The sequence below is a fragment of the Hypomesus nipponensis genome, chromosome 7, assembly GCF_054491055.1.
Source record: "Hypomesus nipponensis isolate SF chromosome 7, ASM5449105v1, whole genome shotgun sequence".
Taxonomy (NCBI): Eukaryota; Metazoa; Chordata; class Actinopteri; order Osmeriformes; family Osmeridae; genus Hypomesus; species Hypomesus nipponensis.
Genome location: NC_140367.1, coordinates 8,535,779 through 8,552,956, shown reverse-complemented (window position 1 = coordinate 8,552,956; position 17,178 = coordinate 8,535,779). Strand labels below are relative to the sequence as shown.

At 46.0% G+C, this 17,178-nt stretch overlaps 1 protein-coding gene across 1 annotated transcript in view; it reads right to left on the bottom strand.

The window, feature by feature from the left end:
• Positions 1 to 17,178, bottom strand: part of rerg (RAS-like, estrogen-regulated, growth inhibitor) — a 28,844-nt gene that overhangs the window by 9,028 nt on the left and 2,638 nt on the right. The window contains exon 2 of the mRNA XM_084702098.1: positions 15,909 to 16,079. Within this exon, the coding sequence (XP_084558224.1) occupies positions 15,909 to 15,969 (61 nt within the window). The 5' untranslated portion in view covers positions 15,970 to 16,079. The remainder of the gene's footprint in view (positions 1 to 15,908; positions 16,080 to 17,178) is intronic.

Below are 17,178 nucleotides of genomic sequence, written 5' to 3'. Positions count from 1 at the left end.
TAAATATAACATGATCTACTCCTGGAAATTCTGGACCAGGCACCCACCACCATGTCATCCAATTCATATTCCCAGAGCCCAGGGGCCCAACCCTGCCAGGCTGTCTGCTGGTACAGTAACGCTTCCCTCCGGAGCTCTGCTCTGGAGGTGGGGGCCTCCATCCTCCTGTGCCCCCCCACCCCCTCCGCCCTCCATTCCCTTCCCTTCTCCTCCTCCCCCTCCCCTCCCCCTCCCTCCCCTGCTCTGTCAGGGCCCCCCCCCATCTATCTGTCCTACCTGAGAGATGCGACAGGTAGGGGCAGGTTACATGTCACTGGCTGCAAGCAGGGCTGTTTATCAGTGCTTTCTGCTTGCTAGATCCCTGCATTGCTGGTCCATTATTCCCCCTCTCCCACCCAGTAAGAGACATGGCTAATGGGACCGGAGGATGCTCTGTAAAGCTGCCAGCGGACCACCGCCAAGGCCTCCTCTGGTAACAGTGACAGCAAGGCTACAAAGGCCCCATTCTTCAAAGTTGGACCTCCTCTACGACCGTCCATCAACCGCCCCCTCAACCCCCCCCCCCCCCCGACCCCCCTCCCCTCCACCCTCCCTCTCTGAGTAGCTAGTGTCAAGAGAGACACAGCTAAATATCCTCCTCAGCCACTCTGGAAAGCTCATAACTCAAACTCGGAGAGTCAACAGTGTAATCGTGCTGCAGTGTTTCCATGAGGACATGCAGGGTGGTGTATGTGTGTAAAGTAGTGTGTGTGTGTGTGTTTGCACGCTTGGTCCACTCCACTGTCACTGTTCTCCATCAGTGGTGGTGTTCACCACAGGGGCCGTCACACGCCTCAGTGACTCTGAATAGGTCTGAGTGGTCTACTTGAAACTGGGAGGGTATTGGTTTCATAGCGTCAAGCGGCAACACTGCAGCTTTCTACAGCGTGACAACGGGGAAAATTGCTTTGCCTTTGAACTGGAGGGCAACATTCATCATCCTGCCCTCGTTTTTCCCCCAATGTAATTAGCCACTACAAGGAGGAGCTATTATGCCAAATGGACAGCCTCTGACACATTGTATTTTGTTTTTTAACCTCCGTCAAGTCTTTTCTTTGAATTGGAAGTGTTTTGTTTACGGAGATGTAAGAGCCTTCGTTTTGGTTCTGGCACTTTGTCTTTCCACAAGCATGTACAACTGTGAGTTGCCTAAGCATGATCATGATCATAATCATGTTAATACACTATTAAGTTATTCATGAAACTGTCACATATTCAAATTGATGTTGGCACATTAAAGACAATAAACAATGATATAATATCAGTTGGTGCAATGCAGTATAACACAAAGCATAGCACAAAGCACCATGAGACAATTCTTACAAAGCCACCTTTCATTAGTGGAAGCCTGTAAACAATCTCATGCTTTTCGTGTTCCTCAAATATTTCCCCCATGCCCCCTAATTGAATGGCTCTTCATTGAATTACGTCTTTCAAAGCCTTGTTTTACACACTATGGTTCTGCTAAGCAAAGAAGCACATTCCCCTGCTAAGGCACTTAAATAGGTTCTCAAACAAGGACAGCATGTCATGCAACATTGAATTAATCTCAAAGCGGAGTCTGGTAGACAATGTGTCATGTCGGAAGGCAGGTAGGGTGAGATCCAGACTGCTTGTCTTCCATTGTTGGTTTTCCGTCATGACTCCAGTGTCTCTGAACAAATTTACATTCTGGACTTTATATCATATAAACAGAGCAAGCAGCGTCACAGTATAAATACAATTTACAACTGCCACAACATACAACAGCTGTCTAGTTACTTCGTGTTTTTTCATACAATTTGATTTCAGACTATAGAAGAAAAAATATGAACTGTGACTTTTCCAAATTGGCAGTCACAAAACAATCAAATGTAGTTCCAATTTGGTTAAAATTGTCATGGTTGTTGTATGTAAAGACTGATGAACACATTATTTGGATGATTATTTGTTTTGAGTAAGCATTTGTACAGTGTAATAGCTTCAACACATTTATTAATTTAATACAATGCCAAGAGTAGCAATGACATTTTAGAAGCATTCTCGTCCTGAGGCACCTCTGTAAGCCCAGACATTCTCATTATAGTAATGTTATCATTTACCAGACACTTTCATCCACAGCAGTGTTAAAGAGGATTATAATCTATGACCTCTTGATCTGCAGTCAAGCTCTACCACTGAGCTGTATTCTTTCCACTCTCACTCTTTGACTCTTTAAACTGGGGTCTGAAACTGCTAACCAAGACCATACATACAACTGGTACAGCAAGTTTCTACACAGACACAGATCATGAGCAGGACTTCAGATCAGTAAATCCATCAGCTCACTCAGCCTTGGTCCAGGCTGAAGCCTGTGACTACCACACAGCCCACTCCTGCACAGCTAAAGCTCTTCCTAGCCTTGGAGAAGACCGAGCTTGATCCTCCCTTGGTCTAAAAGTTTGCTAGCAGCTGGACGCTCTGCAGTGCGTGTCTTACTGCCAGGATCAATAGCCTCTACAGACTAGAGTCAATAGAACCAGAATGGCATTGTGCTCAATAACTGAGCTGGGAAAGATCTGGAGCCTGCTGCAATAAAGACAGGACATAACTGACAGACAGGCGTAGACAGCCACAGACACTGATGTTGGGGTCCTGTAGCTGAGGAGATGAGATGTGGTTATTGCACTGTGGTAGTAGTATTTGTGTTTTATCTGTGTTTATTTATTTTTTATCTATACATTTTTCAGCTAGATACTGTTATTGAGATGTTATTGTTGCATTGTAGTCATGGAGACATTGTTGTTACACAGTAGTATTATATGTTTTGGATAAACGTATCTGCCAAAATGATCAAAGGTTAAAGGTAATTTAAAACGACAGTTTCCTCATGTTGTAAAGCGCGGGAACAGGTTTTTCATAAATAAACCTAACCTACTAACAAGCGACAGAAAGAGAGGTTGGGGGGGGGGGGGGCAACAGAGTCCATTGGAGGTAATCACCAAAGCCCTCTTTTTGTCCGACACGCAACATGTAGTACATTAGAGGGAGAATGGCGTTCAGGCTTCAAACAAAGAGCTGGCAATTAGTGGTGTCCAGCTCCTTGTTCTGGACGAGTGCCATGTTACTCATTCACCACCCTCCTAATGGCTCAGCTGCAGCCAGCACACAGACACCCTGCAGGCTACTCTGGTTTCACCACACTCCCAAACACACCACTACACAGCCTGGGAGATACTGACCCTGTCCCATAACTGTGCTCATGTGTGGGTGTGTATGTATCGATGTATGTGTGTATTCGTGTGTGCGTGAGGGTGTTTTGGTGTATGTGTGTGCATGTGTTTGGGGTGGGGGGGAGTATCTGTGCATGTGTATATTTGTGGACGTAGTGGACATGTGTGTGTGTCTTAGCCCAATCCTTTGGACTGTTGTAAAAATCAGATTCCTTAAATTGTGGCCTCAATCAAAGGCCAGAGGAGTTGGCAGCTAGCTGCCATCTAAACACTGCCTCTCCCTGGTGCATTACACAATAATATCCACACAAAACCTCCATGACTGAATTCCATTCTCACGTTTCATGACGTTATTTGTCTCGCGACCTCGACTGGATCAGTGTCCTTTAAAGACGTCCGTCTGCTTATGGTTTACTTTAGCGCTGGGAGATCCAATCATCTTGTGGTGAATCATTGACTTGTCTGGGGGGGTTTCCATAGCATAGTGTAAACACACAGAGCTAGGGGGCTCCTTGTAGACAGACTGGAGAACTGGCTCCACCCGTCTATGCATCCCTCAACTCCGCTGGGGGAGACTCATGTTCAGTCTGTCTGACGTCTCAAACCTGGGAGGGAAAACCCATAGGATCTACGCACAAACTTCAAGCAGCACCTTTTCTGATATCAACATTGTGTACGTGTGTGTGTGTGTGTGGCTGCCTCGTGACTGTCCCTTTCACGTGTGTCCAATCAGTTTCTGGAGTGGATTATGGTCCAGAGATACTCTGAGATGTATGGATTTGGTTGAGATATATGTGATGATCGATTAGAGATCTCCTGCTAATAGACTCTGCTCTTGAATAAGAACAGATAAAATCAAGCCTAAATCGAATTTGTGTTTAAGAATATGAATAAAGATGTTTTCATCTCACCCTCAAACAGCCTTGATATACAGTTCAGTCGAGACACTCGCGTGATTGATTTCACCATTTATTCATATACATGAGAATAGGTTTAACTTTGGCGGAATGGATGTACATGGGGATGCGCTCCCTGCCTTCACTGCAGCATGCCTGACATGAGGCAGGGAGCAACAAGTCAAATCCCCTAACGGGGAGGACAGACAGACAACATGGGGGAGAAGGGGATGGTGGTGGGTGGCAGCAGTGCAGAACATTAAGGTAATTAAGAACACGGCGATGGGTGATATGACGCACACGCTGCCCGAGTGCCATGCCTGAACTAGCTTCACTCATTAAAGGTAGTCCTAGCCTAAAAACCTTTTCAGTGGAGATCTTCATTGAATTTTGCTCTTACTTTAGTACCAGTCTTAATCCATGTCTGGAAACTGGGCCATAATGTACATTATATGATTTTAGTTGCTATGCATGCAACAACGCTTTGAGTTTTGCTGGCTTCTTTTATTTGCACTTTGAGCAGATACTGTATGCACTTGGCATTGCAAGTGAACCGAATAAAGAAGTATTTGGGGCTTTGCATTGTGATGTGTGCTTTCAGGCCTGCCGGCTGCTTTGTTCTCGAATAAGAGTTTCAGAAATCATGACCGGCATTACAATGAAGCATCGCACCGAGGTTGGAGGTTCATACAGTGGCTTGTGACAAAACCACAGCACGGCTCACTCCAGCACCACAGAACAGCTTTAAATGCCACTAAATTTGCTTTTGACAAAGCAAGCAACAACAAAATATCCAGACCACTTCCTGGGGTCTGGGTCAAGACTCCCAATGTCAACACTCAGCACCCAGACCCAGCTTTCCCAGCATGCCTTTTACCATCACCAGACTCTCAGAGCTCTCTGCGTTGCCGCAGTAACAGGCCTTCTATTTGGTCTGGGATGCAGATTGAAAGGTCATCAACGCCAGTGAGATACATGGATGTTGACGTGCTCAGGGACTGGTCTGCAGTCAGAGGTGACTTCCACTACTGACACTGCTGCCAGAAAACGTCGACAGCATTTCCATCTAGTTAGATAGGCCTGCTATCATCAACGTATTACCCTTCCTCTCTCATGAGATTGTTACGGGATTCATTACTGACAATTATCGGTCGTTGGTCGACACAGATCTGCCTTGCGTCTGCATGACTAAACCCTTTACATCCTTCCCCTTTCCGCTCATCAGTGAAAATTGCATATGATTTAGGTTGCCAATAAGCCTCGATCCTATAAATATGATTTAGAACATGGCGAAGACAACGGAGATGGAACGCTCTCTGCCAGAATGACTCATGTTTCACGTCAAACTTACCGCTACTTACCAAGAGACATCATGTGATGGGGGCTTCAGCAAATGTGTTTGCTGCTGTACTTTTGATGTTTGTGTGAAGAGTATGACGCACACACACACTCTCTCTCTACCTTTTTCTCACCACCTACTTTACCACCTCTCCTGAAGTACTCTAATCATCCAAAAAAGCAAACAGACGAGTCCTGTAAATCTAACGCACAGAACAGTGTCACAACACTTCGGATAAGTAAATCCCTTTCTTGAATTTAACGCCGTCATTAATCATAAAATATCCGCCTCGGGGAGCCCGGGCAGAGGAAATGAATACCTTCATCTAAACACCAGAGAGGTCTGTCTGCCTCCGGCCTCCGGCCTCAACACACACACACCATCCACTCAGCCCTGCTTCTGTTTATAGAGTGTGTTATACACACTCCAGAAGTTTGAGAGCTTTGTTTGGCTGTTTGATTGATTTCCCTCCAGCCTCCAGCCGTGGTGCCGTGATAATTCTGCCTGCAATTAAGCCATCAACCGTCCTGGCTGGCCAGTGGTCTGTTGAGTCAATAAATCAATACCACTCCAAAGCGTGCCACACTCACTGTCTCACAGGAACATGACGGAACACATATTTGTTAATCCAGCCTTCTTGGGTTGAAGGTCGATAGTGAATGATTATTTACTTATTAATACTTTGTTTATTCTTAATACAGGGGTTATGATTTGACGTATTAAGTACATTCCCTTTGATAAATCTGGAACAAACTATCTAGAAACCAAGAAAAGGAGCCATACATATTTGAATCAACAACCATTTGGCATGTTATGTAACAGTATTACAGACTCTGATTGGTTGTTGATCCAAACATCCAACTGTTTACTTAGGTGACTGTTGACACAGAGGTTAAAGCACAGGCCTGATGTATTAAGCATCTTTAAGTATGGTATGGTGATACGGATCATGATTCACTGTGGTCTGATTCTATTTGAGGAGTATTCTGTGCTCGCACGCCATCTCTATTACTCTTTAATGAATACATGTACCGCCAGGAGAACCCTTCTCTTAGTATTGAAAGTCCCCTGGCTCGCTCTCTCTCTCTCTCTCTCTCTCTAGTTTCAACACAACATGCAGTCCATTAGAAATAGGCCCAATGTGCAAAACACAGGGCAGCACAGACCAAGAGAGCATGAGCAACACATGCAAACAAAGTACATACTGTACTCTCCCATCCCATTATTTGACCTTGTCTGATCCAATGTGCTCAGTGCCCCCTGATCACCTGCAGCTGATGATATCTCGGGTTTGAACACACCCACACAGGTGTGCAGGGCCACAGAGACAGCTCGAAAACAGGTCTCCCCGTGCCCGGCCTCCCGTTTCACTTCGAGAGGCTGAAAGGGGACGTGAAACCCGAGGTCTCTCCACTTTAAAGGTGTTCCATAAGAGCGAGAAGGGCGGGAGAGAGGTAAAGAGAGGGAGCGAGTCAGAGCCAAGGAGGTGATAACCGTAAGAATATGAAAGAAAGAGGGAGGAAGAGTGAGAGAGATGAGAAGCAGGAGAGAAACTTCCAGAAAGACAGACCTCGCAAGAGGGAGCGAGAGACAGAGAGATGGAGTCTTTCTCCGCAAAGCCCCGAGGCTGCGTTAACTAGGGCACCAGGGCGGCTATGATTTCACACTTCTGTGTACCGATGAAAGGCTGAGCTGGCTGGGGCTGGACTTACAGAGGGCATCAAGTTTCTGATAACACACTGGATCTCCAGCTCATTTGGTCACTAAACAATATGAGCTTAACTCCTGTTCAGCCTTCCTCATGTGTAACCCAGATGATAAGTGAGATGCAGTTGCGTTTGGGATCAAGTACACTAGATTTAGTCAGTTGAAGGTGATACTTTGGTTTTGTCTTGCCCATCTGATACCTCTTGTGTTGTCCTCCTAATCTGGGAGTTGGAGAATGTAGTCTGTCAGTGGTTTTAAGACTGATGTCTTTGATTGAGTGTGGAGGACGGACCCTATTTTGAACGCAGACTGCTGTGTAGCTTTGATTGCCAAAACCATTAGGATCACTGAGAGATCAAAGCAGCCATGTCCGAGAAGAACAACGAACAAGTGGCTTTTGTAGGTTTATTGCTCTGGCCAAATCATATCCAGATGTTAAGGCAATACACTTCATACAAAGCTGATGAAGTTTTTATAAAAATATAATGAAAATGACATGAGTTTCATGACTTGAGAGCAATTGGCAATCATTTTGATATCTATGGAGGGGGAACTTCTGTTAAAAGCACAGATGAATCAGAACTTGATTGGATGTTAAGAGTGGGTGGACGACCGACCAAATAAGACAGAGCTGTGTGTGTGTGTGTGTGTGTGTGTTGACTTAATTTTCCAAGTGGTTCCAAAAAAAGGAAACATAAAACAGCGTATTTCCTAATAACCCACCTCTCTTAAAGGACAAGAAAGAAACGACTTAATAGATCCATCATGAAATGGTAAGACCACTCTCAATCTCCTGACACACAGTGGGGGAGGGGGGGGGGGGGGGCAGATTTTTTGTTACAAGAGGGAAAAATCTGAGCGATGACTCACACTCCTTTAAGGCAGCAAACTCTGGCACTGAGTGCTTGCAAAGTGGCCATAGGCCGAGATGGAGGTGGACATTATCAGCGCTTGCGTTGGCAAGGGTCTAAAAATAAGTCAATAGATAGCAGACACAATATAATCCGTGAGGGAGAGAGAGGCTGAGGGAAACAGAGAGTGAAAGAAAGAGAGAGAGAGAGAGAGAGAGAGAGAGAGAGAGAGAGAGAGAGAGAGAGAGAGAGAGAGAGAGAAAGAGAGAAAGAGAGAAAGAGAGAAAGAGAGAAAGAGAGAAAGAGAAAGAGAGACAGAGAGACAGAGAGAGACAGAAAGTGAGTGAAGCAAAGAGAAGCCCACCTTCCTGTGACACAAACGCACCATTTTGCATGCGTTCCATTGTGTGCAGTAAAATTGCAGCAGTTGAATAGGGGGAGAGCATGTGTGGGTGCTGAGGCTGATTGAAGGCCTTTAGAGAGGGAATAGATAAGGTGAGTTCTGAGCACATCCTGTTCCATCCCAGGGACAATAGGAGGCTCCAGGGAGGGCAGTGTGAGGGGGAGGAAGAGATGGAGAGAGGAAAGGGGAGGAAGAGAGGGGAGGAGAGGGGAGGAAGAGATGGAGAGAGGAGAGGGCGGAAAGAGAAGGAGAGGGGAGGAAGAGATGGAGAGAGGAGAGGAAGAGATGGAGAGAGGGGAGGTGAGGAGAGGGAGAGATGGAGAGAGGAGAGGAGAGGGGAGGAGGAAGAAGAGATGCAGAGAGGAGGGGAAACGAGCGAGCAGGAAAGGAAAGGGAGAGGTGGAGAGAGGAGAGGAGATGAAAGGGGAGGAAGAGATGGAGTGAGGAGAAGAAAGGAGGAGAGGAAAGAGGAAAGGAGAGGGGAGGAGAAGAGAGGCAAGAAGAGAGGAGGAGAGGGCTGATGCTAATGTAATCCATTTTGATCAAAGTTAAGAGCTCGTTGGTGGACCCTGAGTATCAGTGTGTGGGAAGAACATATCATTCCTCATTCCTGTAGAAGAATGTAATTACATCTACGCAGTGCTTTTCATTCCCTCTGTGCAGTTTACATGGTTAGACAATGACGTATTGACCTGATGTAGAGGAGCGATTAACAGCCTGTCACAATCTCTGATAGTGTACAGTAAGTAAAGCATGTAATGTATGCTATCCACAGTTTGAAAGCAAAACTATTAACAAACTGTGTGTGAAATGGAATACTCACCCAGCCACACACATACACACACACACACACACACATGCAAACACGAGCATAGATTTTCAACAGCATCAGACATGCAGAAGCCTGTTCTTCACCCTCCATGCATGCAGTCCGTAGACAGCCAACACAACACAGTCTCAGGCCCCTCCCTGTATGTGGCCCCCATCTTCATTTCCTGTCATCCCCTTCTCTCCCACACGCCTCTCCACTCTTCTTTCACCTCTCATTTCCTCTCTCCTGTCCCTCCTCCTCTTCCCCAGTCTATCTTCTCACCACAGGCAGCCAATCGTCAAGCAGATGAGTGAGTCCCCCACAGGCGGCCAGGCGGGGTGAGCCCTCAGCCTGCTGACGGACAGGGGAGCAGGACGGAGTGTCTGAGACACTCCCTGGTGCCTCCACAGAGCGCCTCTGAGAAACCTTCCTCTCCTGAGCAGCCTCTGCTGCAGACAGACTGCTCCTCTCTCTCTCTCTCTCTCTCTCTCTCTCTCACTCTCTCTCTCTCTCTCTCTCCCTCCCTCTTTCCCTCTCTCTCCTTCTCCCCTCTCTCTCCCCCTCTCTCTCTCTCCCTTTCCCTCTCTCTCTCCCTCTCTCTCTGACATGCTTGAATATTCTACCTCTTGTTTGGGTTGGCGTCACGCCAGCCCCTGGTTGAGTGATCTTTATGGCATAGAGGCCAAATGCTACCAGACAACAACACTCCTTGTGGGCCACTAAATCACTAGGATGAGGCAGGGGTTATAGGTTGGCCCACAGTAGGCTTCGACAGAGATGTAAATCAACAGTGTTATTGTCGGACATTCAGGAGAATGGCTACTTTTGTTTCTTTTTGTTTTTTGATTCCAACTCATTATCACAACAAGCAACCTCTGTGCTTTGTGCTCAGTAAGTGCATGAAAGTGTCTCTCTGCTTTTGGAACAGCGTGTAACAGCTCGGTAGGATGCTCCTTGGATCTATCTCAGGTCAAAACAAGAACTACTGTTGGTGTGCTGTCCATTTGTCCATCAATGCCTTACAATCATGTTTGGGTGTGTGTGTGTGGGTGTGCGCGCGTGTGTGTGTTTTAGAGTTGAAACTTGTCCAAAATTATCTTGGAAGTTTCGCAATCAAGGACATCAAAGACAAAAAGCATGTTTTGTCTTTTAGGAAACCTTTGAAGTGGAATACAGACCACAAAATCAAATAAATTGTTATGGTAATATATGGCTATTAGATATGTTTGCTCAGTAATGGTCTTTCAATATCAGAGTGCCAGTGCCTCTATGTACGCCAACAACCATTTCCCACACGAGCAACATAAGCAAGTCGTAACTCACCGAAACCCATTACATACACTATGCAACGTGTAACATGGCACAGAGTTGCTCAGCATTGAGCAGTGATTACCTAAGGCATATACAATGTGTGGCTATAGCAGCTCTCCAGAACTAACATAAACTGTAAAAACACAAAGTAGTTCATGCAGTAGGCTGAGAAGTGTTCTAGAATGTCTGCGTTATAGAACGTCTGCGTTCCACGTAAAAATATGCTGACTTTTCCCCCTCAATGCGAGGATGGTGGTTGCTAGGAATTTGCACTTCGTCCTTCTACAGTTTCACAAAACTTGTATCATTTATGTGTTCTTTGATTTGCTACACGTATAAATATAATATTCTACGGTGATAAGGATGAAAGTATGACTGTGTGTGACAACTAACTTTCGAATCTCTTTTCACAGGAATTGATTTGGGTTTGAAAGCATATCTTGGGGTGTGGCTCAGACTTGCCAAGCAGGGCTAAACCCACGGGTCCATGGCCTGCTCGTGGGCTGGCACACCCTCGGACTGCCTACATCACTACCTGCAGATTGCAGAGGTGCAGATGGAGTGGAGCCCCGGCTGTGAGTCACCCAACAGCCGGGACACGAGAGCCTTCATCAGACTGCTGCTTTCAGACAACACTACCACACATGACTGCAGGGGCCTGTTAACAAACAGACAACCAACAGCACATCTACATGCTTTTAAGTGGGCTGGGGCAGGGAAGCCCACTCTTTTGGCTCCCATAAAAAAACTGCCCATATCCCTCCCCCTTTACAAAATATTTAGTGGGCACATTTTTGAAAATTGGACCTTTGGACCTGAGTTAGAGAGCACAGCACTTCAGGGCAGGAGTCAGGCAAGATTAACACCCAGATGGACATGAACAACATCCCTTCTAATCACAGATTCCCTTCCTCCTGGAGATGTTTAATTTCCTGAACAAGCCCTCCTTGAATAGGGCGATCGTGGGCTTGCATATTGCAGCCCACAGTGATGAAGGAGAGAGAGAGTGAGAAAGAGAGCAAGGAGAGAGAGAGGAATAAGAGAGAGAGGAGAGGAGAGAGAGAGTGAGAGAGCGAGTGAGAGAGAGAGAGAGAGAGAGAGAGAGAGAGAGAGAGAGAGAGAGAGAGAGAGAGAGAGAGAGAGAGAGAGAGAGGAAAGAGATGTCTGGAACATCTTTGTTTACGTTGGGTGCATCCATGGATATGGTTGTTCCTGGTCTTCAAGCCTATTCCACATTAGTGAGAGAGTGGTCATTCAATCACATAAGCGGGAATACCGAGGGGTCCGAAGCCACAACGCAATTAACATTTTGGTCAATGCTAAATGAGATGCAGCTAATGTGTAATGTGTGTGCAATGTGCCTGTGTGTGCATGTCTGTGTACGTGCACTTGTGTGTGTGCCCTGTCCATGCAGTGTGAGAGTGTGTTTAGACTCTTGTTGAGTGAGCTACTTGCATTAAGCTGATTCATGGTCAGCTCCTGCCGCTGGAAACCATAAACAGCGGTCTTTCTGGAACAGCAGGCAGACTTGTATTATTGTTACCTTTCTTTGCCTCGGGAATAATGGAGAAAGAGCGAGAGAGAGAGAGAGAGAGAGAGAGAGAGAGAGAGAGAGAGAGAGAGAGAGAGAGAGAGAGAGAGAGAGAGAGAGAGAGAGAGAGAGAGAGAGAGAGAGACACAGAGACAGAGACAGAGACGGAGAGGCAGGGAGGTAAGGATATTTAAAGAGAGAGAGGCAGGGAGGTAAGGATAATTAGAGAGAGAGAGAGGCAGGGAGGTAAGGATAATTAGAGAGAGAGAGCTAGAGAGAGAGAGAGAGAGAGAGAGAGAGAGAGAGAGAGAGGGGGGAAAGAGACAGAGTGAGCGTGAGAGTGAGAGGATGTTTGAGGAGCTGGCAGACGGGCCCTTTTATGGGGCTTTCTTTCACACTCAATAAACTCCATTTCCACTTCTGGATTCCCTAGATAAAAAAGCTAAACTCAGGCCAAAAGAATGTCCAAAATTGTGGGTGTTTTTGTGATTATGAGTGTGAGTGCCTGTCTGACTGACAGATGTACCAAACCCATTTATACCCATTCCAGAGACCAACTAACTCCTGTGTGTCAATAAACCACAGCCTTGAAAACACCAGTCAGATAAACTCCCAGTCAATACACTTAATACACATAATTAGGACTCTTTATTCTGTTATTTATCAGTCTGTCTGTCTCCCTCTCTGTATATTTCTGTATTTCTTTCTCTCATTCAGCATTTTGCTCTCTCTCCCTTTTTTTCCCCATCCATCAGCGTGTCTGTCTGTCTGCCAGTCAATGAGCCTGTCTGCCCTACCCTAGCTCTGTGTGTCTGCCTCTCTCCCTCTCCTCTTGGTGACGAGCGTGATCCAGTGCTCCAGTTTGCCCCAGTGCCTCACGTCTCTCTCTCCAGTCTCCCTGTGTCCCTGCTGACTCTCCACAGCCACACTGTGTCTGAGGAGCGTGCTCACCATCACTTCTCCATCACGCTCCTGTTCGTCTACAGAAATAGATCCCATTAATAACCCCCCTGTACCTTTAGCACACACATACACACACACGCACACACACACCACCAGTCCACAGTCCCAAGCCAAGACAGAATCACTTTATGAGGGAAGGTGAAACTGACAGTCTGGGGAATTAAAACAGCTCTGAGCCACATGGTGCTACGGGACAATGTCATATATGAAACAGAGCCTGGCAGAGGAACTCACTGTGGCACCTCAACATCTATCCATCCATTAATAATCCATCCGTAAAACGCCAAAAGTAAGTATTGCTATTTTGTATTATACTATATTATGGGATATGTGCAGGTATCTGAGTTAGGGAGATATATTGTGTGTGTGTCTGTCTCTCCTGCAGACCCAACCTCTAACCCCGGCTTCAAAGCTAATTTAAGTGGCTGTCAGCCAATCAAGGTCTGAGTGGGAGGGGTCACAGAGGTAGCCGTGGTCGCAGTCAGACTAGGAAGCAATTACACCCACATGTGGCCCTCGAAAGCCTTTACCCACTCTCCCTCTCCTAATCACCCCTGGCCTACCACAGCTCCCCCTCTCTCTCTCTCTCTCTCTCTCTCTCTCTCTCTCTCTCTCTCTCTCTCTCTCTCTCTCTCTCTCTCTCTCTCTCTCTCTCTCTCTCATATCGACCATGCTCTGTCTGTGAAGTACTATGAAGCCATGGTGGAATACTTCTCTCCAACACTCTCCAGCTGACTTTGGTTGGGAACTGCTGGATGGTTCCAGCCATGTATTGTAGAGATGACTCATGTTACATAACTATGTTTTGTATTTTTAAAATACGAATAGGTCTGGTGAACACCTGGTATGAGAACATAGTTGTGTCCTGTGGTGATTCCAGTGAATCAGATAAATCACCATCTCTTATCATCTCTGCCGTCATCTCCACCATCTTCTCTCCACCACCATCTCTCCAACATCCTCTCTCCAGGTCTTTCCTCTCTCAAGGTCTCTCCTCTTTTATGGTCTCTCCTCTCAAGGTCTCTCATCTCAAGGTCTGTCCTCTCTCATGGTCTCTCCTCTCTCATGGTCTCTCCACTTTCATGGTCTCTCATCTCAAGGTCTCTCCTTTCTCAAGGTCTCACCTCCTTAATGGACTGTACTCTCAAGGTCTCTCCTCTCTCAAAGTCTCTCCTCTTTCATGATCTCTCCACTCTCAAGGTCTCTCCTCTCTCAAAGTCTCTCCTCTTTCATGATCTCTCCACTCTCATGGTCTCTCCTCTTTCATGGTCTCTCATCTCAAGGTCTCTCCTTTCTCAAGGTCTCACCTCCTTAATGGACTGTACTCTCAAGGTCTCTCCTCTCTCAAAGTCTCTCCTCTTTCATGATCTCTCCACTCTCATGGTCTCTCCTCTTTCATGGATTCTCATCTCAAGGTCTCTCCTCTCTCAAGGTCTCCCCACTTTCATGGTCTCTCCTCTCTCAAGGTCTCTCCACTTTCACGGTCTCTCCTCTCTCAAGGTCTCCCCTCTCATGATCTCTCCCCCTAGCTCGTCTTCTCGGTCGATGCTGACCGATTTTCCGCTTCCTTTCAACCACAGTCAACCTCAGACACTGACAGGCTTTATGATCACAGAAATGCACCTGAACTGCCGGGGAAACTAATCACCTCGTCTTTCATGAGCGGGAACTCGGCAACCTCCTCTTTCAAGGCTGAGATTGGATTCTAAAAGAAAACGCTTTTCGGCAGATAGCGGGATGTGCGATACAAAGCAGGTCTCCTGCCTGTATCATCATCCACCTCCCCTCACTTGGGCCTTGACGTTTACAGCAGGACACACTGTGCTGGGACAATAGGTCTCAGACTCTTTTTATCTCCACTTTACCACACTCTGTGAAGACAGACAGGCACTGAGGCGCTGGGAAAATCTGTTTTTGTGCTTGTTTTGTGCCAAACTGTAATCCACAGTCTATATCCTTTCAAGTCAATGTTCAGTACAAACGAACATTTCATTGCAATAGATTTTTTCAATCAAACTGTATATTTTTCCATTGTATTTTATCATACTCAAATATATTGCATCCTACTCTCTTATATTATATTCAAATATTTGCTCTTGCATTCTGTTACATCCTATCCTGTTGTTATTGTATTACATTGTATTATGTTCTATTGTTCCACTGGTCCAAGGGGGCACATGCAGCTGCCTGGGAGCCCAAGAGGCCTTGGGGTAACAGGGTTATCATGAATCCATCTATCTGAACCACATGTCTCCTTATTGGAGTTTTCATGACAGGCCTTTCCTATGACCTCCAGCTGCACTGGTATTACCAGTACATAGGTGGGCTTCTTAGACAAGTGAAAGGAATGTTTTCCTGCACAGTAGATTACGACAGGCAGAAATAGGTTTTAATTAGCGGTCGGCGTGAAATGTATGCCGTGTTATCCTGTTAGACACTGTAGATAGTGTTGGTAACTTATCTCTCTGGCTGGGTCATCAACCTTGTGTAATAGGATGATTGCATGCAAGACTAGATTGATTGTTACTTGGTAAATGACAGGTAGGACTGCAAGAATTAACAACCATTTGCGTATGAGGTTTTTGGCAGACTGCTCAAAGTTTGTTCAAAAGGGGAGTGAAGATATCAAACCTGACAGAGATACTGGCAGGATGAAAATGAGAGCGATACAGACGAGATAAAACAGTTACAGATCTTTGGACTGGCATAGAAAGAGAAAGAGCAAGAGACAGAAAAGACAAAGACAGAGATAAAAAAAACAACAACAAAGAAATAGAGAAAGAGAGAAAAGGAGAGAAAGGAAGAGAGAAGAGAAAATACAAAAGAAGAGGAGAAAAGTAGATCTGAGAGAATAAGACAGACCTACCGGATTTTCCCACCCCTGCTCTGCCGAACACGGCCAGTTTCACCTCTGGGCTCTTGGCCATGACCACGAACACCAAAAAGCAGCCAGCCAATTACAGCGAAGCGCTGACAGTTCCCACAGTGGGTGTGAGATCAGAGGCCCATCCTTCACACAACGCAGGAGCAGGGAAGTCTGGGGAAAGAACACACCACACACCAAATGCAGGATTAGGGTCTGAGGATACTACTGTGACTGCAGCAATAAAAAATGAAACATGAAGGTCTGTTCCTGTTTCTTATTAAGACTGTGAGTCATAAAGTCAAATAAAAATACAAAACGGTGTTACAAGATAACAAATCAAAACTAAGTGCTTTGAAGCTTTATATTTCAAGATAATCCAAGTGGGAATGATTTTGCTGTTTTCACTTGAAAAGGGGTAATATCCCCCTGAGTGAGAACAGTGGTATCTGACAGATAGTGCTGATAGCCATGCAGCCCTGCTGAGCTTCATGTGACTCAGCTCTCCACGCAGAGCCCCTCTCTAACAGGCCGTCCATCACTAGGAAACAAGACTGGTGTTTACCAAGGATGGACCTCTTCTCTCTGATTGACCGGCTGTTTATTGGCTGGCTCTCTGACTGGCTGCGTATCCGCTGGTATCTTCAGACGTGTAATGGACTGACTTACAGGCTGTTTCATCCCCTATCTCACAAACTGACTGGTTCCTCAGCTATCTAAGTGACTGTCTCACACCTCCTCATCTGCCAGTCTAGGCTGAGGATACCATCTGCAGCGTTACCGGGGGCAACTGCATCATCGCTGATGTGAGTCACACACGTCATGTGTAGTGGTGGGCTTTTAGCAGCCGTTTCTATCAGCACTGAAGAGTTGAGAGAGAGCAAGAGAGAGAGAGAGAGAGAGAGAGAGCGAGAGAGAGAGAGAGAGAGAGAGAGAGAGAGAGAGAGAGAGAGAGAGAGAGAGAGAGAGAGAGAGATGCATCCGGCTGGCAGTCTGCTGAATTACTCATTCATATTTATGACAGATAACTATGAGCCCAAAACAACGTCAATGCTACACATCTTTTTTTTCCCAAACTCAACTTAGCTCTAGCTGGGATGCAATTTTACTCAATTAGTTGTCTCTCAGTCTCATTTATAATGTATATGATTATCGTAACCCCTTTCAACATTCGCAGATGCACAGGTCCCTTAACCTCATCCCTCACCACTGATTATGACCTGGCTCTTCACATCCTTCCACACAGGGTTTCCCGCAAAAATGGTGTTAGTTA